Source organism: Rhincodon typus, chromosome 38 (genome assembly GCF_021869965.1).
Source record: "Rhincodon typus isolate 14 chromosome 38, sRhiTyp1.1, whole genome shotgun sequence".
In the NCBI taxonomy this organism is placed as follows: Eukaryota; Metazoa; Chordata; class Chondrichthyes; order Orectolobiformes; family Rhincodontidae; genus Rhincodon; species Rhincodon typus.
This window is the reverse complement of record NC_063369.1, coordinates 5,247,110-5,271,529: the sequence shown is the minus strand read 5'-3', so window position 1 is coordinate 5,271,529 and position 24,420 is coordinate 5,247,110. Positions and strand designations below refer to the sequence as shown.

General features: G+C 47.3%; 1 protein-coding gene across 1 annotated transcript in view; it reads left to right on the top strand.

Annotated features, from left to right (window-relative positions):
• The window catches only part of LOC109916792 (collagen alpha-1(V) chain-like), a 259,059-nt gene that overhangs the window by 90,178 nt on the left and 144,461 nt on the right, over window positions 1–24,420 (top strand). Inside the window, exons 7-12 of the mRNA XM_048617801.1 lie at window positions 2,503–2,646; window positions 5,287–5,457; window positions 7,730–7,786; window positions 9,267–9,308; window positions 16,966–17,028; window positions 17,845–18,039. Of these exons, the coding sequence (XP_048473758.1) occupies window positions 2,503–2,646; window positions 5,287–5,457; window positions 7,730–7,786; window positions 9,267–9,308; window positions 16,966–17,028; window positions 17,845–18,039 (672 nt within the window). The remainder of the gene's footprint in view (window positions 1–2,502; window positions 2,647–5,286; window positions 5,458–7,729; window positions 7,787–9,266; window positions 9,309–16,965; window positions 17,029–17,844; window positions 18,040–24,420) is intronic.

Genomic DNA, 24,420 nt, shown 5'->3' with positions numbered 1-24,420 from the left:
CATCCAGCTCTACACTTTGTTATCTCAGACTCCAGCATCGGCAGTTTCTACTGTCTCTGAGTTTAGCAGTTAGCTTTATTCTCGGGAGATTGGAAAGCCCAGTTGGTTGGGCAACTGGTTTGTGATGCTAGTGGGCATTGGTTCAATTCCCTCACTGACTGAGGTTACCATGAATGCCTCTCCCCTCGCCTGAGGTGTGGGGACCTTTATGATAAACCAGCCCCCACCCCCGGGCTGTTTCTGTTTAATGAGAGAATTGGTCTATGGTGACTTTACCTTTTTCAGTTCGCATTAATTGGTCATCAAGACTGAAAACTGTTGGCCAATGACTTCTGGTTGATTAGGTCCCATATATTTTTTTCTCTAGTGTCCAGTTGCTCCCCTGTTTAGAATATGCGTAGTTCTTTCACAACTTTCAATCCCTTAAATGTTATTGTAAAATCAGGGTTGGTGCCTGGTTACTTTAGATCCAATTTTCGGGCAAGTTCCCCTCTGAGCCACTCACCATCCTGACTTGGAAATATATCGCTGTTCCTTCAGTAGTGCTGGATGAAAATCCTGGAATTCCCTCCCTGATGTACCTGCACCAAATGCACTGCAGTGGTTCAAGAAGGTAGCTCACCACCGCCTTCTCAAGGGAAACTAGGGACAGGCAATAAATGGGGCCTAGCCAGCAATGCCCATGTTCCTGAATGTTTTTGTCAGACCGTTGAACACAAGTCCGATCAAATCCTTTGAAGTTCTGTGACACAGCTCCAGGTTTGTTCTCTGCAAACACTGGGACACGCCTCACTGGGACTCCCTGCTGTCCACACCTGCTTGTTAAGTGCTAGCTCACTGCCCAGAGGACCTAGGGCTAGGAGGAGGCCATTCAGCTCCTCCAGAAGCTTCTACCACTCAACAAGATCTATGTCTCAATTCCACCATCTTGCATTCCACATCCCATGGCGTCCCCTCATCCAACAGAGAGTTATCGATCGCATCTCTTGAGATTTCCGATTGACTTTGGAGTGCATAGGATTGCAGAGTTTTTCAAAGGAAGGGTGTTCCATCGAGTGGAAGAGGAGATCGTGGGGGGATTGGGATTGGTGGAATGTTTGGGATATTGGGATTGTTCATGAGTGAATTGGATACAAGCTTTGGTCGATGGAGGAATGGAGAAGCATTAGTGCGAGAAACCATGGTCCAGGTTTCGTGTGTAAGCTGGTGATGGTAGAAACAGAGATCCTCCCCAAGCCAGTGCTCAGGCTGGGTTCAATGTAATCTGAATGGGGCTGGAGGAGTTTATTCCTCACAAATGAATGAATGTGTCACTGATAATTGGAATGCGGCGCTTCACAGCTGAACACAATAATCTGGCTTTCTGTCCGTACTGCATTGCTAGGCTTTAACATCACGCATTGTTCAGAGTCGCTTTTGCGCTGTGCCGCTGGCTTATTCTGCTTTGATCCTGAAGGTTTGTCCTGTCAGTGAATTATCGATCTCGGTCTGAAGGTAAGTTGGCAGGCGCGGAATGTGACGGATGTGTCCAGGCGCTTTTCGAAGTCCGGACGGGACAGCTAATGGGTTGCACTCAGCTAGGCTATGGGAATACTTCCCGTAGTGTCCACCCCCACCCTTTCAGATGTTACGCCGATAACCGAGACTCCCTCAGGGAGAGTTTAACCCCCCAAAAAAACGTTCTCCGCGGGACATCGGAGAAAGTGGAGAGTTCAGCGACTCCAAGATGCACAGGACCATTTCTTCAGCATTTGGTTCAAGAACGAATGTGGGCTGCCACATGAGGAACAGGCCCTGCTGCCTTGGTCAGGAGGGAGGGAAGACTCATCATATAGTGAAGATGCTGCGGGCAACCCAGGATCGTGCTGCAATAGCAATGCAAAAACAAAAGCACACAAATTGTGTTTTAATACCAATTAAAACATGATCGAAACTCCCCGTTGCTACACCATCACGTACGGAGTTCCTTCCATAGAGACAGTGTGGCTAATCCAAGTCCAACTGCCCACTGGGGAGCTGGGCAAAATCGAATTCCCAAACTCCCTTTGCCCCTTCTGAGGCCACCTACTTGCCCCTTTGCCTGAAGCTTTCCAACGACAGTGGGTCCACGATATGCCCCTCCTGGTGCATGGCACTTTGCGTTCGGGACTGGACTGCTGTCGTTATCACCTGGGCCGAGGCCAAAACATTGTGTTTTCGAGAAGGCGGTGGAAAAGCTCTTGTGGCCAAAGTGACGAAGGGATATGGGGATGAGGGGACTGAGCTCAATGACCAGCCATGATCATATTGATTGGCGGAACAGCGGTCAAGTGATCTTCTCCTGCTCCTATCTCCTAATCTCGGGCAATAGGGAAGGGCCGAGGGGGATGATGAGAGGGGGAGCTGATCCCCATTTTATTCCAATTCCACCCTCCCTGCCAAAGCAAATCACTTCCAGAGGAGGGTCAGGATCAGTCTGGGCAAGTTCCTCAGGTGCCTAACATGCTTTCACTTTCTCCACAGGACAAGGAGCAGCCCCCCATGGAGAAAGCAGAGAATAATTACGATTATTTCCTCGGTGCGGAATACTACACTGATTTGGAATCCGCCATCTTCAACGCCTCAATGAATGCTGAGGTTATGGTGGAAAATGCGACGGACCATGAGGTAACTCCTGCTGTGATGGCCATTGTTCCTTTAAGTTTCCCATCCCCATGCGGTTGCTTGTGCTGACTGTACAGAGGCATGAGGTGAGGCTCAATAGCCCTTAAACCTGGCTAATGAATAGACTTCCAGAGAAATTAACATTCAGTAGTTGTGGCTGATGCGGAGCTGTGTGCTTTTTTGGGATTCGGAATAATCCCACCACCAGCCTCGTCTCCACCTACCGCCCCACTCGGCACAAAAGGAAGTTGAAATGCTGTTCCCTTTTTAACCCTGCCCCTCTTCGACCATGCGACTGTGTAAGGACACAGAGGGAGCCCTGTGTCAAACTGACATTGAGGTTCCTCACTGAGACAGAGTGTCTCCTCTTGCCCCCCCCACCCCCCAACTGATCGATGGCCCTCTCCCAATGGAGAATTCCCTGCTGCGATGTTTTAGCCGTGGTGGCCTTGGTAAAGGGAGCTGGCATGGATGTTTCAAGGACTGACCCCTGGCTGGCTGGTAGACTCGAATTCTGGTTCACTGGGAAGTAGCTGGGTTTGCCCATTTCACTGCTGACTGACCATAGCTACTGGCTTAAGAATCACTGACCACTAGATGGCTACCACTATGTCGTGAGGCTTTCAGTCTCCCTCTCTCTTTTGTTACTCTCTCCTCTTTCTCTTCTCTTCCTTTTCCTCTATCTCTCTTCTCTTTCTTTCTCCTCTCTCTTCTCTTTCACCCCTCATCTTGCTCCTCTTTCTGCCTCCTTTCTTCCCTATCTCTTCACTGTCTGTCTGTCTCCTCTCTCTTTCCTCTCATCTCTTTCCTCTCCTATCTCTCTCACTCTGTCTCTCTCTCTCTCCTCTCTACTCTCTTCATTCTTTCTCTCTCTGCCTCCTTTCTCCTCCCCCTGTCTCCTCTATCTTTCTTCTCTCTTCCCTCTCCTCTCCTCTCTCTCTCTCTAGTGATGGACGAATGAGTTTAAAGATCCTTGAATGTTTCCACGGAGATTGCCTTCTCCATGGAGTTTTCAATGCAATGGCTACTATTGTTCCCTCTACCAGCAGAGATAAGGTAGACTGGCCCCTTCTCTCACATACTGGCATCTCCCTGTGAGCAAATTAGTTGGCAGGTTTGCTTGCACATTAAGAAAGCAGTTTGTTTGACTGTCAGGCACTCTGGATCCTCCTGAGGACGTGACAGTTGCTTTATATTAGCAAAAAAGGAGGCCTTTCTGCCCACAGGTACAGTGCCTGCTCTTCGGTAGAGCTCTCCATTTGAACACGGTGTTTGCTTTTTATATTAACATTGGAATCGTGTTTTCAGTCAAACCTTGTGTTCTAGGGGGCTAGTTGGGTGAGGTTTAATTATACTTGCAGGAAGCATTAACTCGTGGTTCAGGGCCAGACTCGGATCTGATTCCCTGTGCAATCCATTCCTGTTGCATGAATCATCTTGCCTTTGTGCAATATTATTCCCTTATCAGGAACGCTCACTTTTCTGGAATTTACAGTGAGCATTGGGCAGAGAGTCCAGTTGCTGTGGGCGATTTTCTTGTGTTTGTAGCTTTTTATGTCGTTGGTAAGCTTTCCAGGAACTGTGCCATTTTGGCCTGGCTGCTTTCAAAGAGGAATTCAGCCTCTGCGCAGCTACAATTTAATCCGGTTATAGAGGTGGTACATTTTCCTCACCTTTAAATAGTTGTCTGTTAACCCATTGTAATGAATGAGCCAGTGGATGCTATAAAGTAGCAGTGTAGTGTAAAGATGCCCAACATGTATTCATGGATAGGCAACAGGAGAATTGACTGAGGTCAGGACTCTGAAACAATTGACTAACAATCTACAAGGATTTGGGGAATGTGCCGAGATCTAGTAAAAGGGACGAGGGCATCACTGCTAGGTCACCATTGATTGCCCATCTGTAATTGCCCTGAGGGCAGTTAAAAGTCAACCACATTGCTATGGGCCTGGAGTCACATGTAGGCCAGACCAGGTAAGGATGGCAGTTTCCATCCCTAAAGGACATTAGATGGGTTCTTCCCACAATCGACAGCGGATTAATGGTCATCATTAGGTTCTTAATTCCAGACTTTTATTGAATTCAAATTCCACCATCTGCCGTGGCTGGATTCAAATGCAGGTCCCCAGAACATTACCTGGATCTCTGGATTAACAGCGCCAGCGATAATACCACTAGGCCATCAACTCCCCACTTAGGGATGGCTGGATTTTTGACAAAGATGTGAGCAAATATGCCGCAGGGCCATTGAACCAATCTTGGGAAGTAATTCAAGGCTGGAAGTGTTGTTGCTTCAATAACTGGTTGAGATGGCGTTATGGTCGTGACATTGGCCCCTTCACCCTAACTTCAGACGACTGCTCTGGGAGTGGGGTCTGGAACACAGTTTCAAATCTCACCATGGCGGCTGATGGAAATAAAAATTTGCTTCATCAAATCTGGTCTCCCCAGAGTCGGTGACTGTGGCATTCTGCTGTCCTTAGTTACATGTGACTCCAAACCCACTCAGCATTCCAGCTGGCTCTTAAGTGCCCTCTGAAATGGCTCGGTGAATTTGAGGACAATTAAGGAGGGTATCACGACATGGGTGACGATGTCATATCCTGTGAAAGAATCAGTTTGCTTCCTTTTTGATTACAGACCATGCAAGAGGAGCTCATTGAAGAATCAGAAGGCCCCTTTACAAACGAGTATGAAAACCGAGAGTATGAGACAAATAACTACGATTACTCAGAAGGAGACTACGATGACCAGTGGAGCCAGCAGTTTGGGACAACTAGACGAGTGGAATCAGAGACACAAGATACATGGGTAAACCCAACTACTCAATATCCTTGTCCATTCATTTATTTCAGATTTATTTATTTCAGATAGTAGTTTCAATCGGTTGTATTTTGATCATTCCTGAACAAAGGAACAACACAGTCAAACTTTTTTGTCCATCACTCATCAGGACAGGTGCAAGAATACCACCTTTAAAGGAAACAGCTATCTATAAATATATTTAAGTTTATATAAATTTGTTTAAACCATTTATATTGCTGCTTGATTGACAAACTGGATCTCATGGATCAAGGTATTGCATTGGAGAATGCACCAGACAAGCTGTGGATTCCCATTCTTATGATTAATTCAACATAGACGTACTGGCTGGATGATGTTATTATTATTATTATAGAATCCCCACAGTGTGGTTGTGTTCCTATTTCCCGCAGAGGACAGATCCCTTCCAACAAGTGTGGATGACCCACGTTTCAAACCCAAGTGATTATCTTAAATTGGTTGTAAGTGTAATTCTTAGCACCTTCTGGATTGCCCAGGTGATGTTCAAGCCCAGTCCATCGCACGTTCTCTGCCACTGTTACACTGTTGGTAGGAAGCATGTCATAACATGCATTTGTAGGAGTAGGATCGGCACACCTGATTGGGTAGATACCTGGAGGTGTCATCATGTGATGTCCAGTTCTGAAGAAGAGTCATCCTGGGCTCAAAGAACAATACAGCACAGGAACAAGCCCTTCAGCCCACCAAGGCTGCTCCAAACGGTCTCTCTGTTCCTCTCTCCATAGATGCTGTGTTTCCTCCAGCATTCTCTGTCATTATGTGAGGACCTAGTCCTGACAGTATTATAGAATCCCTACAGTGTGGAAGCAGGCCATTCAGCCCATCGAGTCCATGCTGACCTTCTGAAGAGCATCTCACCCAGACTCACCCCATCCCTGTAATCCTGCATTTCCCATGGCCAATCCACCTAGCCTGCACACCTTTGGCCTGTGGGAGGAAACTGGAACACCCAGAGGAAACCCACGCAGACACAGGGAGCTTGGGCACAGACTCCACACAGACAGTAAGGATGGAAGCGAACCTGGGTCGCATGCTCTAACCACTGAGCTAACATGCCACCCCATGGAGCAAGTTTGGAAGGAAACTTGCGTTTAAACCAAAATAACATTTCATATTGAATGAATGCATCCCAGCCACCGTAGTGCCCACCAGTTGTGAACATCCTGGAGTGTACAGGTGACAATGTGTTTTCCCCCTGTAGGGTCATCCGGGTCTAGAAATCCCTTTGTAAACTCTTTTGAAATCAATAGAACACATTTAATCGAATTAACGAGGAAGAAAGGGCAGGGGAGTGGCGGGGGTGTGGTGCTGTGACAATAATCCAATATCTAAAGCAAATTTAATAAGTAAATTAAGATTTAATTGTGTGAGTGAAAATGCATACCCAACCACTGCAGCGAAAGTAAAATGCTTTCATTTAGTGCCAGGTAAATCATCTTGGCAGTGATATGTAACAGTGCAGTCAGGGAAATCAATGTTGCTGTGGCAACATTCACTCTTACATGTATAGAGTCACAGAGGTTTACAGCATGGAAACAGGTCCTTCAGCCCAACCTGCCCATGCTGCCCGGTTTTCGCAATTAACCTAATCCCATTTGCCTGCATTTGGCCCATATGTATCCAGTCCACGTACCTGGCCAAGTGTTTCTTAAATGACAAAATTGAACGCACTTCCATGCATGTTGCAGTCTGGAGCTATGGATGGTGATGGTAGAGGTTCCAATGTTTTGTTTTTCCATCGCAGGGCTGACCAGGAATCTCTCTCGTTCTTACTGCCCACCATCGGCATTTGTTTGAGCACATTATGAATCCACCCTGTCCAGTCATCAGGCCCTAGAGTGAGACTTGAGCACAGGGCTTCTAACTCAGAGGCAGGAGTCAGCCTGCTGCCTCACTGTAGTTCTTTTTATGTCTTTTCTAACCAACCTGTTCAGAGATATTATTACCCAGCTCTGGAACAGGTGGGACTTGAACCCTGACTCCGAGGTAGAGACGCTGCCACAAGAGCCCAAGCAGTTTCCTTTTATATGCGCTCAAAGTGCTTCATGGGTGAATATCTCTGCCCGTCTTACCCTTAGCTTCAACAATACAGTTGGTGAAACATTAACAGGAAGTAACACAAGGCTGTTGTGCGTACGCGCAACGTGTTGTATAGGGTGACATGTTGGAAGAGTGTCATTTTTACCACGACCGGTTCTGTTCGTCTGGCCCTCATTCTGGGATGTTGTGCTATTTCTAGATGCAGAGCCTGAAAGGAGAGAAGGGGGAGAAGGGAGAGCCTGCAGTCATTGAGCCTGTGAGTATGGAAACGTTGCTGTTCAGGTCCACGGTCCCTCCTTTGACCCTGGGCTGCAGTTTTTGTTACGCCCCTCATGTGTGGGTGGCAATGTTACCCCCTCCTGGCCTGGGCATTCTCTGGTAGGCGTCATCCCTCCCCATGTGTGGGCCTGAGAAATTAAGCATTAGTCACTTATTCAACCACATAACGCATCGCACCTCTGCTCGATCCTAGTCTCAGTGCATCCCTGCATGTGGATAGTTTCAGTAAGAGTTACTGGATTACCATCAGGGGGAGTGGAATTTGGCTGATTGCTTTCTCTTACACCTCCTTCTAGCCCTACTGGCGAGAGTCAGTTATCATCCAAGGAATCGTCATAAAACAAGGACTGAAATTGGTGTGTAGTGCCTTCACACAGGGTGATGAAAGAAAGCTCCTTTTCAGAGATCACTCCACTGCTTTCCTTCAAGTCTGTCCTGTTTAACTGGACCATGGCTGATCCCCTACCTGAACACCATTTTGTCACATTGTTCCCTGGTGTCTCCATCATGCGTATCATAGAATCCCTACAGTGTGGAACCAGGCCATTTGGCCCATTGAGTCCACACAGACCCTCCAGAGAATAACCTACTCAGACCCACAACCCACCCCATTCCTGCATTTCCTACCCTTAGGCACAACGGGGCAATTTAGCACGGCCAATCCACCTAACCTGCACATCTTTAGTCTGTGGGAGGAAACCCAAGCAGACATGGGAAGAATGTGCAAACTCCTGAGGCTGGAATTGAACCCAGGTCCCTGCCGCTGTGAGGCAGCAGTGCTAACCACTGAGCCACATGCCACCCCCAAACACACTCAGTGACCTAGCTACCTCTGGGGTAAAGAATTCCAAAGGTTCACCACCCTCTGAATGAAGAAATATCTCACCTCACCTCAGGCAAAAATGACCTGCCCTGATTCTGAGACTGTGTCCCCATGCCCTTCCTGCAGCTACTTTTACAGCCCTGTATGAACTATAGATGTTTCAATCAGATCTGCCCTCATAATTCTAAACTCCGCGGATACAGGCCCAGTCTCCTACATGTGCACGTGCGTGTGCACACACACAGACACACTCACAGACACAGACACACACACACACACTCACAGACACACACACTTACAGACACACACACAGACACAGGCACACACACAAGCACAGGCACATACACTCACAGTCACACACACACTCAGTCACACACGCAGATGCACACACACATACACGCATGCAGACACACTCACTCTCTGTCACACACACACACACAGACATATTCACAGGCACACACACACACACACACACACACACACACACACACACACACACACACACACACACACACACACACACACACGTACGTACGTATATACCGATTGACACTGCTCAAAACAACAGCAGTGAAGTCCTTAAACAAATGGAAGAGTTAAATTAAAATTTTACATTTTTGCTTTTGATTTCCAGGGAATGTTGCTTCCTGGACCTGCAGGACCTCAGGGGCCTCAGGTAAGTGTTTGTTTGTAAAAAAACAACCTTCTTTTTCTCTTCTCAAAACAAATCAGTGACTTGCCCCAGAGCAGTTCCTCTTGAAGACTGGCTCTGGATTGGGATCAGACTTCTCAGGTGCTGACATAAATTCCCCTCAATCTAGACTCGTAGACATTTACTGCACTGAAAGAGGCCATGTAGCCCATCATGTCAGCACTGGCTATCAAAGATCTGATTACACTAATCTCATTTTCCAGCTTTTGCACAACTATAGCAAGGCAAGTGAAAGTCTAAAGATGGCTTAAATGTTACAAGAGTTTCTGTCCCAACCAACACTCCAGGTAGTTAGTACCAGATTCCCATCATCCTCTGAATGAAAAGAATTCTCCTCAACTCTCCTTCTACTGCGTATCTTAAATCACTGGCCCCTGGTCATTCACCACTTTGCTAGTGGGAAAACAGCTCCTTCTGCACCCTGTCTATGCCCCTCACTATCTTATACACCTCCATCAGGTCCCCTCTCAATGTTCACTGTTAACCACAGACTCTCCAATCTCTCCTCCTAGCTCAGACCTTGCAGCTTTCAGGTCTAGGCTGCTATCGTTTTCCAGTTCATTTGACGAACTATGTTCATCATTAAGAAGGTCCACATGTGGTACAAAGCTCCAGCCCAATTTATAAGTGACAAATTGTTCTCCTTGCTTGGCTGTGGGAACAGCTTCTCCCTACCTGCTCTGCCCAGACGCCTCGTGACTTCGAAAACCACTGTCACATTTCTGTAGTGTTGTGGTTATCACGTCTGTCTAACACGCAAATGGTTCCCTGGTCCGAAACCGGGCAGAAACAGTGGCTCTTCCTCATTGTCTGGGCGAGGTGTGCTCTCCTGCTCTCTGTGAGAAGTGAATGGAATTTGTTATTAAATATGCAAAATTGGTGACTGTTGAAGCTTGTCACTGTAAAATGCAAGTGACAACAAATAAATCATTCACTCATTCATTCAACACCCCCTCTCAACCTTTTCCGTAAGGAAATCAGCCCCAGAGTCTCCAATGTGACTACACAACTGAGGTCTATATTTGTTTCCATGATGTAGTCCTCACTGGCTAGACCAATATTTATCAGCCACCTCTGTGTGTTGCTTTTACATCAGGTAGATGTTTAGTTTTTATTCCTCATAGAATGAGCGTCGCTGGCCGGGTCAACATTTATTGCCCATCCCTAGCTGCCCTTGAGAAGCTGATGGTGAGCTTAGAGCCATAGAGTCCTGGAGTATTGTGGCCTATTGCGTCTGTGCCAGTTACCAAACATCAGTCTCCTCTAGCCCTGTTTTCTAGCACTTTACCCAAACCCTTGTACGTTATGCATTTCAAGTGATCATCTAAATACTTCTTTGATCATTCTTGCATCGACCACCCTTTCAGGCAATGAGTTCAAGGTAACCCACCATCCTCTGGGTGAAAGATGCTTATCCTTAAATACCCTCTAACCTTTCTGCTCCTCTCCTTAAAACTGTTCCCCTTGGTTATTGACCCCTCTACTGAGAGGAAAGGTTTCTCCCTATCTAGAATTCCCACAGGGAAGAAGCAGGCCATTTGCCCCATCGAGTCCACACCGACCTCTCCAAAGAGCATGCACCCAGACCCATCCCCTTACCCTATCCCTATAACCTTGCATTTCCCATGGCTAACCCACCCAGCCTGCACATCCCTGGACACTCTGGGCAATTTAGCATGGCCAATCCACCTAACCTGCACATCTTTGGACTGTGGGAAGAAACCGGAGCATCCGGAGGAAACCCACGCAGACACAGGGAGAATGTGCAAACTCCACACAGACAGTTATCTGAGGGTGGAATTGAATTCGGGTCCCTGGCGCTGTGAGGCAGCAGTGCTAACCACTGAGCAATCCTTAAGCCACCATACCGCTCCTGTATGTGCCTCTCATAACTGTGTACATCTCAGTCAGGTCCCCCCTCAGCCTTCTCTGCTCTGAGGAGAACAATCCCAGCCTATCTTGTCCCTCTTTGGTTGGTGGAACAGGCTTGAGGATCTAAATGGCCTACTCCTGTTCAAATGATATTCTTAAATTCCTCTCTTCAGAGCTGAATGGCTCCAGACCAGGCATTTTAACATGGCCTGGAATATTCACAAAGACTTTCTCCACATCTTGGGGCTTGCTGCCTGTGAGATATCGATCTGTACAAATGTACCAGAGTCTGTACTCAAGCACTGACTTCTGAGTGGATGTTCAGTAATGAGATAAGAATCAAAGAAACGAGAGGAAAATTAAAAAGAAACTGCAGCCTGTTGTTTGCAGCAAACCCAACAAGCAACATTATTTTTGGCTTCACTCATGATGGGCCCTGCTGTTTGTTTGACTGTGACTGGGAAGAGGCATAGATTTCCCAGTGTCATCGGGAAAATATACTGCTCTGACTTTTGTAAAACGCCTAAGAAAATGGAAACCCTTCTGGATATTTCTCTTTCGCTTTTGCTTTGAAATGCGCCAGTTTTACCCAATGTGTTCACTCTCACTCCCGGGACGATAAGGACAGGGAGATCGTGCATTTATGTAATGCCTGTCACATCCTGCAGTGCTCACTGGGTACGTAGAACATTCAACATAGAACTATGCAGCGCAGGAATGGGCTCATGATGCTGTGCCAAGCATGACGCCAAATTAAACTAATCCCTTCTGCCTGCCCTTGGCCCATATCCCTCCACTCCTTGCATTTTCATGTACTTATCTGAACTCATCATACTCAAGAACCTTAGCTTATCTAAAAGTCCCTTAAATACCCCTGTTGTATCTGCCTCCACCACCATTCCTGGCAGTGCGCTCCAGACTCCTACCACTCTCTGTGTAAAAAACTTGCCCCTCACATCTCCTCTGAACTTTCCCCCTCTCACTTTAAATGCATGCCCCCTTGTATTAGACATTTCAACTCTGGGAAAAAGGTTCTGACGCCAATGCTATCTGTGCATCACATAATTTTATGAATTTCTATCAAGTCTCTCTTCAGCCTCCACTGCTCTGGAGAAAACAACCTGAGTTTTTCTAGCCTCTCGTTATAGGTCTATATACCCTCTAATCCAGGCAGCATCCTGGTGAACCTCTTCTGCACCCTCTCCAAAGCCTCCACATCCTTCCTGTAATATGATGACCTGAATTGAGTGCAACACTCTAAGTGAGGCCTGACCAAAGTCTTATAAATCTGTAACATGACATCCTGACTCTTGTACTCAATTACCAGACCAATAAAGACAAGCATGCCATACACCTTCTTTAGCACCCTATCTACTTGCGTGGCCACTCTCAGGGAGCTATGGATTTGAACCCCAAGATCCTTCTTTTCATCAATGCTGTTCTGAGTCCTGCCATTAACTGTATACTTTGCCTTAACATTTGATTTCCCAAAATGCAGCACCTCACATTCACCTGGATTAACTCCATCTGCCATTTCTCCAACCATATCTGCAACTAATCTATATCCCGCTGTATCCTTTAATAATCTTTTACACTATCCACAACTCCACCGATCTTTGTATCATTGTATCATCTGCAAAATTACTGACCCACCCATTTACATTTTGACATAAATATATATATATATATATATATATCACAAACAGCAGGGGTCACAGTATGGATCCTTGTGGAACACCACTAGCCATGGACCTCCAACCTGAAAACATCCTTTCACCACTACCTTCTGCCTTCTTTGGGCAGGTTAATTCTGAATCCACGTGACCAAGTCACCGTGGATCCCATGCATCCTAATCTTTTGGATGAGCCTACAATGAGGGATCTTGTTAAAAGCCTGACTGAAATCCTTGTAGACAACATCCACTGCTCTAGCCTCATCGATCACCTTAGTCACCTCTTCAAAAAATTCAATCAAGTTAGTAAGCCATGACATGCCCCGCACAAAGCCATGCTGATTGTCCCTAATTAGGGATTACTTTCTGAAGAAGGGTCCTGACCTGAAACATTTACTTACCTGCTCCTCTGATGCTGCCTGGCCTGCTATGTTCCTCCAGCTTCACACTGTGTCATCTCTGCCTCCAGCATCTGCAGTTCTTACTATCTCTGTCCCTAATTAGGCCATGCTTTTCCAAATGTGTGCAAATCCTATCCCTAAGAATTCTCTCCAATAGCTTCCCAACCACTGAAGGATATTTTCTGAAGGGTGAGCGGCGTTGCATTGTTGTAGGAAATGCAGCAAACAATTTTCACCCAATAAACACGAACAAATAGCAATAGCCATGTGAGCAGATGGAGTGACTGTGATTGAGGGATAAATATTGATAAGGACACAGGAGCGGACGTGTTATTGTGCAGTAGGATCCAGCAGGGATGTCTGAGAATAGGTGGGAGGAGAGAACAGTAGATGGTTCTTTGGTAATTGGGCGAAAACTTGATTGTGTGTTTGGAGAATGAATAGCTAGGGTTAGGTGCTGTGTTAATTGGAATAGAAATCTGACCAGAAAAGTATCTGGACTCTGACTAACCAACAATTTAGTCTCTGGTGTTTCGTCAAGCTCTTCCTTGAAATTGTGCTGTGGGGTCTTTTTCTTTTGCCTGAGAGCCTAGCAGGGGCAGGGATTCATTGTCCCACACACCTTCAACAGTGCAGCAACCCCTCAGTACAAGCCGGCCAGTACTTTGTCCCCGATACCCTTCAGTGGTTTTCTGAACTCTCAGCCTGAAGGCTCAGGGAATTGTTGTGCCACTGGGGACAGAGGAGATTGCCAGCCCTTGATCCATAGCTTTGGATCCTATCCCTGTGCCAAGGCTTGAGCTGGTAGTGTGGCCGGACAAGCACAGTGCTGGTGGAGTGCTGCATTGTTGATTGATCCATGGATCCAAGACCCTGTGCGGACTGCTCTGGTAAAACTTCTTGCATATTGTGATGAAAACAGCCAGCATTCTCCTGATCAGAAAGAGAAGTTGCTGGAAAAGCTTAGCAGGTCTGGCAGCATCTGTGAAGAAAAAAAATCACAGTTAACGTTTCGGGTCTGGGGTCACCGGACCCGAAACATTAACTCTGATTTTTTTTTCTGCCAGACCTGCTGAACTTTTCCAGCAACTTCTGTTTTTGTTCCTGATTTACAGCAACCGCAGTTCTTTCAGTTTTTATTTAGCATTCTCCTGATAGTTGGGCCAATATTGCTGTCACTCAACACCAGTAAAAGAAAACAAATTAACCGCTCATTCATTTCTTGTGAAAATTTTCGTGCGTAAACTAGCTGCTGTTTTGTTGCGATGGTAACAGCCAAGATCTCTCGTTTGGGAATTACTTTGGAACTATCTGAGTATATACCTGCTGTTCCAAAAATTTGCAAATACTTCTATCGGGTTGGAGCAAGTTGTAGGCAAGGCAAGTTTTATTGAGTTTGTTTCTTATTGAACAGCTGGCTGACTGTAATCTCTAATGATCATCCAGTTTGAAAGTTTAGTATGATTTGGTGTCACACTGAAGAGAAACATCCATATCTGAAAGCACTTAGCTGTCTGTGGGCCCATGCTATAGAAGACTAATGTTCTGGTCACTGTTATGAACTGGGGTGTGAAGAGAGGCTACAAGTTAGATATTGCAGTGTAGCTTGTTCAGATGGAGTCGGAATTGTCAGCTGCAATGTCTTTTGGTCCCTTTACATCACAAAGTTCTGTCCTCCCAGTCTGAGGTGTTGACAATGGCTTCTGAATATTGAATTACAGTCAGAGAGAGAGACTCAGTGTGAGGGAGCACAGGCCACTTTAAGAAGCATCTTTCCCTAGGCCTCTCTCAGGGTCACTGTCTCAGAGTTCCCATCGTGACCAAACATTCAGTTCACTGTGACTAATTTATTGTTGAGTTGTGATCGATACTGTGAAGGCCCATGCCTTAGTCACCCCTCTCTGAAAGGCCCAGTTAGAGGGTTCGAGCTCCATCATGAACTTGCAGCTGGTGAGTGTGCACTTACAAGCTTTGCCCCAATAGCACTGAAAGGTTGAGGGGAATTTGGGGTCCTCCAAACATAGGAACATGTTGAATAGGAGCAGTTGTAGGCCATTCAGCCCATCAGGCCTGCACCACCATTCATAGAAACATAGAAAATAGGACCAGGTGTGGGCCATTTTGCCCTTTGAGTCTGCTCCACCATTCAATGTGATTATGGTTGATCATTCAACCCTGTTCCTGCTCTCTCCCCATACCTTTTGATCCCTTTAGCCCTAAGAATTATATCTAACTCCTTCTTGAAAACATTCAATATTTTGGCCTCAACCACTTTCTGTGGCAGAGAATTCCACAGGTTCCCTGCCCTCTGGGTGAAGACATTTCTCCTCATCTCAGCCCTAAATGGCCTACACCTTATCCTTAGACTGTGACCCCCTGATTCTGGACTCTCTGGTCATTGGGAACATCCTTCCTGTGTTTTACCCTGTCTAGTTGCGTTAGAATTTTGTAGGTTCCTATACCATCTTGGACTGCAACTCCACTTTCTCAACCATTCCCCCATATGCCTCGATTTCCTGAGAGACCAACAAATTGTCTAGCCCCTCCTGAAAGGTATTCAGTGCTGAAGCTTAACATTCTGGGCTCGAGACTTCCTAAGATTCATGAGCCTTTGAAGTAATTCCTAGCCAGCTCAGTTCGAGATGCTTGGCACCTTAAACAATCTCTGTGTACACCCTTCCCAACTTCCTTCTGAGACTGGAATGTGACCTCTCTTTCATCGAAACTCCAGAGAACAGAGACAATTGCTCCCTCTAATTTCTTCTCTGGCAGTGTGTGTGGACCCTTGAGGTGTGTGTGCGGCAGCGACTTCTGGAACCATATCAATGAACTGCACACTGATTGGCACGCACATAACCTCGGAGCATTGAGAGAACACTGACACAGAGCCAGTTTACTCAGAGGCCCCTCATCAGCGGGTAACCCCATCATCCCTGTGACCAGCCTAGCCAACACTCCATCCCACACCTCCAAACCTAGTACATCCTTCCTTAAATATGGAAACCAAGATGGGTGAGGGGAATTCCAGACATAGTCTCACCCAATGCAGCTGGGTTTTGATGCCTTTCCTGTGACTTTGCTGCATGCTGTGTCTTTGCGATGGGCCGGAGGTGATCATAAAGGGGATCTTGACATGTGCGCGTGCACACACACACACAATCACGTGCGCACACAGATACACAATACCGCTCACAGACACACACACACACACGTGCACGATTGAGCAGACACACACATACTCACACAGACACAACACACACACACACACACACACACACACAATCATGTGCGCACACAGATACACAATACCGCTCACAGACACACACATGTGCACGATTGAACAGACACACACATACTCACACACACACACCCACACACACACACACACACACGTGCACAGTGTAACTGGGATCAGATCAATCCATTTCTTTTTGGAAGGTGAAGGACAGTCCTTTCAGTTACCCTGCTCCTGTCCCCTGGGGGAAGAAGGACACAGTTGAAATTTTTGCCCCTCGGAACCCCCTCCTTGCCTCTGCTCGACATTTTCTTTGAAACCAAAAGGGAATATGAAATCTACTAAACATTAAGTTTGTCTGGAGAATGCGCATTGCTAGCTCCAGCTGTGATCATTTGATGTCCAAATGCCTTGACCTCTCTTCTAACTCTTTCCGACAGGGTCTCCCAGGAAGCCCAGGATCGACGGGTGTGCGTGGACAACCCGGTGACCCAGGGCAGCCGGTAAGTGTCGGCGTTCGATCATCACCGTCGCACCCCACGGAGCTGAAAGCTGGATGGCGTGCATAGCCACTCAGGCAGTGTACCCCGATTATGTTTAACCTTCTCTGGAGGCAACTCAGGTTATGGTTTTAGGGCCTCATGTGGGATCCTGGGCGGAGGATCTGTGGCATTATTTTGGCCAAGTATTGCTGAATTTGCGCGAATACAGCGAGGAGCATTGAAGGCTGTTCCTCGACAGAGTCTCCAGGCTGTGAGCGTTCCCGACCCTTTGTTCAGGGCTGCCCATGGGGAATGCAGGAACATCCATGTGTTCTGACAGTCAGTGCTTTCCATGCGATGTTTCCGCTCCCTTGCACAGTAAACACTACAACCTTCTGGACCGGTCTCTCCTGCTATTGTTCTTCCAGCGATGAGAGGAGAGGCCATTGAAATGAGATGAATCTGAGCCAACAGATGATTTGAAACACATACAGTGCAGCACAAAATGCCACGTATTACAACAACAAAGGAAATGAGCCACACGTTGAAGAGGGGGAGGAAGGTTTTCGAGGTCATTAGTTCAGGCCCATGGGGTCCTTTAAAGACATTATGACCACGAACTGAAGAGATCTGGATACCCACCAATGAGAACATTGATATATCTAAGAAGTTTCACACTAGACAATTGCCAGGCAATTGATTTTTTTTTACAAATCCTCACTGTTGTTTTTGTCTGATTTGTGTTTCTTTCTCTTTCTCTTCCGTTCTCTCCATGTCACTTGTCTCATCCACTTTTGTCTCATCTCATCCGCCCCCCTGTTTCAATGCCCTTCTCAGTTCCCCCTCATTGTTTCTTGTCTGGTTCTTTGTCTCTTGTTTCTTCATTCCGTCATTCTCTTTTCTCATTTACCCCCCTCCCATTCTTGGGAGACAACCCCCTTCACATCTTCCCCCATCCATCTCCCCCTTAAGGAACCCAGTCCTATCCTGAGCCATCCTTTGTTCAGAGCCTGGGTGCCAATGGAAGGGATGGTAGCTGAAGAGAGCCTTTCGTCTTTGAAAGACCCCATACCCACAACGAGCAGGGCAAATGTGATGTATAAAATACCATGCAGCAACTTCGAGAAACTCTACATAGGACAGACAGGTAGGAAACTCGCCACCAGGATACATGAAAGCCAACTTGCAGCAAAACAACATGACCAACTCTCCCTCGTTTCAATACACTCCGAGATAGAAGAACATCAGTTTAACTAGAACAAAGTCACAGCACTAGGACAAGTGAGACAAAGACAAGCATGAGAAATCCTGGAGGCCTGGTTTTTAACCACTGACGCAATTAACAAACATATTGTAATAGACCCCATCTACGTACCACTATGGTACAAGACTGGAAACAAGACTGTCCACGACAACAGAATGGACCATATAAATTCAGAGCTAACAGAACAACAGAGCTTCAATGGAGGCTACACAGCACTGACAATGTCACCCAGAATGGAGACGAAGCGCTTGCATGAAAACCAGTCAGCTCGGCGAACCTACCGGCCACTCCATCCGCAATCCGAGCTACAAATAATCAGAAAACATCACACAGTCTCCTGTGTGTATTTGACATATAGTCAGCAAGTCAGCCTCTGTGAGTTGACCAACTAGAGGCCAGCTGTACCACTACCCCTCCAGTCCTGTCTTGTACGTGTCGTGTGTTGTTGATGCACAGACCATCTCATTGACAGCAGTATAAAGAAGCAGATGTTTGCCAGGAGGTTGGGGGGTGCGGGGGAGTGGGGTGTGATACCAGTTCCTGTACTGAAGCACCAGTCAACGCAGTGCTCTGTGAAAGCCCCCCCGAAGCTATCAGCTTTTATTTTATTTTGCCGACTCATTCTTTAGAGTTTATTTCGATGTAAATATCTGTTGGCCAGTTATATTTACGTCAAAGCTGATGCTTTCTCCTTAAATTTATGCACTTGATGAGCTTCAGACAAGTGTTACGCCAAAGGCATTACTAAATGTAGACATGCTATGAAACTACACAGTGCTCGAGAGCTGATGTGCAGAGTTCAGTAACACTATCTGTCTTTGTACTTTCCTGACACTGGGTGACATGTACAAACATAAAGAAATTGCAGCTTTTGCAAAAAAGAAAGTAGAGAGTAGGAGTAGGATTAGGCCATCTGGCCCTTCGAGTCTGCTTTGCTGTTCAATATCATCATGGTTGATCATCCAACTTAATAACTTGTTCCAGCTTCTCCCCTGTGTTGCTGTGATCCTGTAATGATTGGAACCAGGTGGATCTCATTGACTATGAGATCGTTGATTGGTTTGTTAACCTGGGCCAACCAGGGAGCCCTGACTGACAGGTGTAAACAGGAGATTCAGAGAGTCTCCTCTATCTAGGGACTGGCATGAGCTGGCTGGCCAGGGCCCATGTACAGTGCACATGTAAATGAAGGGTGACTTGGTGATGGGATATTGGCTTCTGTGCAGTTATTTCAGATCCCTTTAGCCCCTAGTGCTATACCCAACTCCTTCTTGAAATTATATCATGTTTTGGCCTCAAATGCTTTCTGTAGTTCAATACACAAGTTTCCCCCATTCTTCCCTTCAGCTCATCCTTCTGTCCCCTTCCCCATCTTGCATTTATTGAATTTCTCTTTAAGTACATCTCATGTGGAAGCCTTCTGTCTGGTCAGATCGTGGTTTGCACAGTGTTGGCCAATTCTATGTTATGCATTACCTGATGGGGCTCAGTAGTTCTGCTCTGACCAGGCACTTTGTACCGCATTTGTTGCAGTGAAAAAGAAAAGAGCGGCACTGTGGCTCAGTGGTTAGCACTGCTGCCTCACAGCACCAGGGACCTGGGTTTGATTCCAGCCTCGGGTGACTGTGTGGAGTTTGCACATTCTCCCCCGTGTCTGCGTGGGTTTCCTCTGGGTGCTCTGGTTTCCTCCCACAGTCCAAAGATGTGCACGCTAGGTAGATTGCCCATGCTAAATTGCCCATAGTGTTCAGGGATGTGTAGATTAGGTGGGTTATGGGGGATGGGTCTGGGTGGGATGCTCTGAGGGTCAGTGTAGACTTGTTGGGCCTAAGGGTCTGTTTCCACACTGTAAGGATTCTACGAAGGACATCGACTGAGAAGGTGCATGATCATCTGACCTCTGTTTTTGCTGGTGTTCTCTTCTAAGCCAGCTGAGCTTTCTATTTCTGCTCACCTCTTCAGATTCCCTTCGAAATTGTCAAGGTCCAGAGGTCATAGCAATCAACAACTACCCCCCTCCCCACCTCAATTGTATCTGCCATCAGCCTGTCTCACATGTAGGTGCCCCTATAAATGCATCGAGACTGTTTGCATCTACACTCCCTGTGTTCGCAGGTTCCACAATCTCCCACCTTCTGGCTGGAGATAATGCGTTCCTGAATTCCCTATTGGATTCGTTCGCAATTATCTTAGATTGGTGTCACCCTAGATTTGGATCAATGACTTCAGTGGGCATAACGGGTTAAAAAATCCTTGGGTGACAATTGAGAAACGCCAGCCTGGTCTCCACTCATGTAATTCCAGTTGGCACCATGTTGCCCTGTTTATGAATAACTCCCAGATCTGATCAGCTGTTGCAGATATCCGTCTCTCACCTTCACACAGACTGGGATCTTTTTGGAGGTTGATTGAACTAACGTTTGCTTCCCACCTGCTCAGCCCTGTCCCTCCAGATGTTCATCAGTTTTTCTTTCCACATTGGCTTTAATTAACTCATTCACAGGGCGTGGGTGTTACTGGTTATCCCAGCATTTGTTGCCCGTCCCTAATTGCTCTTGAGGAAGTCGTGGCGAGCCATCTTCTTGAGACCAATGTAGTCCATGCGGTGTAGGGAGAGAATTCCAGGACTTTGGCCCAGCATCACTGAAGGAATAGTGATATATTTCCAAGTCAGGATGGTGAGTGACTTGGAAGGGAACTTGCAGGGGGTGGTGCTCCTATGGAGCTGGCCTTGTCCTCCTAGAAGGTAGAAAGGGGTGAATTTAGAAGGTGCTGTAGACAGTCCCTCAGTAGGTGAGTTACTCCATTCCATCTTGTAGATGGGTATAAGATGACACCAGGTCACAGTCCAACAGGTTTATTTGGAATCACAGGGGCTGTGTTCTGAAAACTTGTGTGTGATTCCAATAAACCTGTTGGACTATAACCTGGTGTCATGTGACTTCAGACTTCATCCGCCCCAGTCCAACACTGGCATCTTCACACCTTGTAGGTGATACAAACTGCTGATACTCTGCAGCAGAGAGGTGAGTGAATGTTGAAGGTAGTTAATGCATCGCCAATGAAATGGTCTCCCTTCTCCTGGATGTGTTGAGCTCCTTGATTGTTGAAGCTGAACCCCACCAGGCTTTGGAGAATGCCAACGGTGTGGAAAATCCTTTGGCTCATTATCAATGCGGTGTTTCCTGTGTCCTTCCAATGGTAACATTTCCCTGCAGTCTGCCTCCTCTGCACTGACACTTCCCCCGAGAGCTCAACGTTTGCAGGCTTCATTTATCCTTTTCTGTAATCCAGTCTTGGACTGAGTTGTGTCCAGTCACGCAGATCAGGAGGTAAAAGGTGGTCTTTCAAGGACAGGTTGCACAGGAACCAGATCACAAGCCTCTTCCTGGCTGAGATAACAAGGTGTGGAGCTGGATGAACACAGCAGGCCAGGCAGCATCTGAGGAGCAGGAAAGCTAACGTTTCAGGTCAGGACCCTTCTTCAGAAATGGGGGAGGGGAAGGGGATTCTGAAATAAATAGAGAGAGAGGGGGAGGCGGATGGAAGATGGATAGAGGAGCAGATAGGTGGAGAGGAGACGAACAGGTCAAAGAGGTGGGGATGGAGCCAGTAAAGGTGCGTGTAGTTGGGGAGTTAGGGAGGGGATTGGTAAGTCCAGGGAAGATGGACAGGTCAAGGAAACGGGGATGAGGCTGGTAGGTAGGAGTTGGGGGTGGGGGTTGAGGTGGAAGGAGGGCTTAGGTGGGAGAAAAGATGGACAGGTTAGGGAGGGGGGGACAAGCTGGGCTGGTTTTGGGATGCGGTCAGGAGAGGGGAGATTTTGAAGCTTGTGAAGTCCACATTGATACCATTGGGCTGCAGGGTTCCCAAGCAAAATATGAGGTGCTGTTCCTGCAACCTTCAGGTGGCATCGTTGTGGCACTGGAGGAGGCCCAGGATGGACATGTCGTCCAAGGAGTGGGATGGGGAGTTGAAGTGGTTCGCGACTGGGAGGTGCAGTCCATCTTCCGTCTGCCCCCTCTCTCTATTTATTTCAGAATCCCCTCCCCCATTTCTGAAGAAGGATCTAGACCCAAAATGTCAGCTTTCCTGCTTTTCTGATGCTGCTGGGCCTGCCGTGTTCATCCAGCTCTACACCTTGTTATCTCAGATTCTCCAGCATCGGCAGTTCCTACTACCTCTTCCTGGAGGCATCAGGAATAGTGGGGGGGTTGGAATGGGTTGGAGAGGTAAGCAGGCAACACAGACAGGGCTAATGCATATAAATCAAATAAAAAGCCGCTAATTGTCAGATGTGTCAACCCTTCCCGACACACCCTACCACGCCAATGACCCTTAGTTGTTGGCTGGCAAAATCTTTGTTTTTTCCAGTCCTTAAAAATTCTCACGTGTTTGGCAGATTCCAGATCACATGCTGCTTCCCTCCAGGGCTCTGTTTTTGTTTTAGTTGAAAAAGGACATTTTGGCTTCAGTAACTATCTGTAGCAGGCACACATACGCTGCCTAACTGTAGCCCCAGTCCTTATCTGCGTGTTTTTTTTTGTTGGGTTTGCAAGTTTCAGGCGCAGCAACTTTTTTTGATGGGGTGGGGTGTGGGAATGGTTCTCTCAGTCGGAAAAGCCAGGGGCCCCTCGTGAAATCCTATCCTGCCTGAGTTTGTAAGTGTCAAGGATTGAGAGAGAGATGGGGCAGATAAGTTACATGAGGGTTGCCTCATGTCTTCATGGAGAAAAACATGGAAAATTGCTTTGGCAGTCGATGGAAGAGGATTTGCTCTTGTACACTACTGGTGGTCGTCCCTGGATTGGGGACATGTGGTTTGCATTGTTCTGATCCCTGGGCTATTTCAGAGAGAGGAAGAAAAATGTATTTTTCTCCAGTATGTTTGATAGAAACTATGCTCTAGTTTTGCTATGTTACATGATACCATTACAGTGAAACAGATTGAGAATCTCTGTGCAGGTACAGCGATAAGGTGCACGGTTTAGCTTCTGTTCCAAGGAGATGTCTGCATACCTTTTCACCCTTACTGCGTTTACTTTGAACCCCACAAGTATACTCATTCAGTCCTGAGAGATTCTCTGGGCTCCTGTCCCTGGGGTATTTACACACAGCCCCCTCAGTATCTGACCCTGGGGTATTTACACACTGCCCCCTCAGTGTCTGTCCCCGGGGTATTTACACACTGCCCCATCAGTGTCTGTCCCTGGGGTATTTACACACTGCCCCCTCAGTGTCTGTCCCCGGGGTATTTACACTCTGCCCCATCAGTGTCTGTCCCTGGGGTATTTACACACTGCCCCATCAGCGTCTGACCCTGGGGTATTTACACACTGCCCCGTCAGCATCTGTCCCTGGGGTATTTACACACTGCCTCATCAGCGTCTGACCCTGGGGTATTTACACACTGCCCCCTCAGTGTCTGTCCCCAGGGTATTTACACACTGCCCCATCAGTGTCTGCCCCTGGGGTATTTACACACTGCCCCATCAGTGTCTGTCCCTGGGGTATTTACACACTGCCCCATGAGTGTCTGTCCCTGGGGTATTTACATAAAGTCCCTCAGTGTCTGTCTCTGGGGCATTTACACACTGCCCCCTCAGTGTCTGTCCCTGGGGTATTTACACACTGCCCCATGAGTGTCTGTCCCTGGGGTATTTACACACTGCCCCATGAGTGTCTGTCCCTGGGGCATTTACACACTGCCCCATGAGTGTCTGTCCCTGGGGTATTTACACACTGCCCCATCACTGTCTGTCCCTGGGGTATTTACACACTGCACCCTCAGTGTCTGTCCCTGGGGTATTTACACACCGCCCCATGAGTGTCTGTCCCTGGGGTATTTACACACTGCCCCATGAGTGTCTGTCCCTGGGGTATTTACACACTGCCGCCTCAGTGTCTGACCCTGGGGTATTTACACACTGCCCCATGAGTGTCTGTCCCTGGGGTATTTACACACTGCCCCATGAGTGTCTGTCCCTGGGGTATTTACACACTGCCCCATCAGCATCTGTCCTTGGGGTATTTACACACTGCCCCCTCAGTGTCTGACCCTGGGGTATTTACACACTGCCCCCTCAGCGTCTGACCCTGGGATATTTACACACTGCCCCATCAGCATCTGTCCTTGGGGTATTTACACA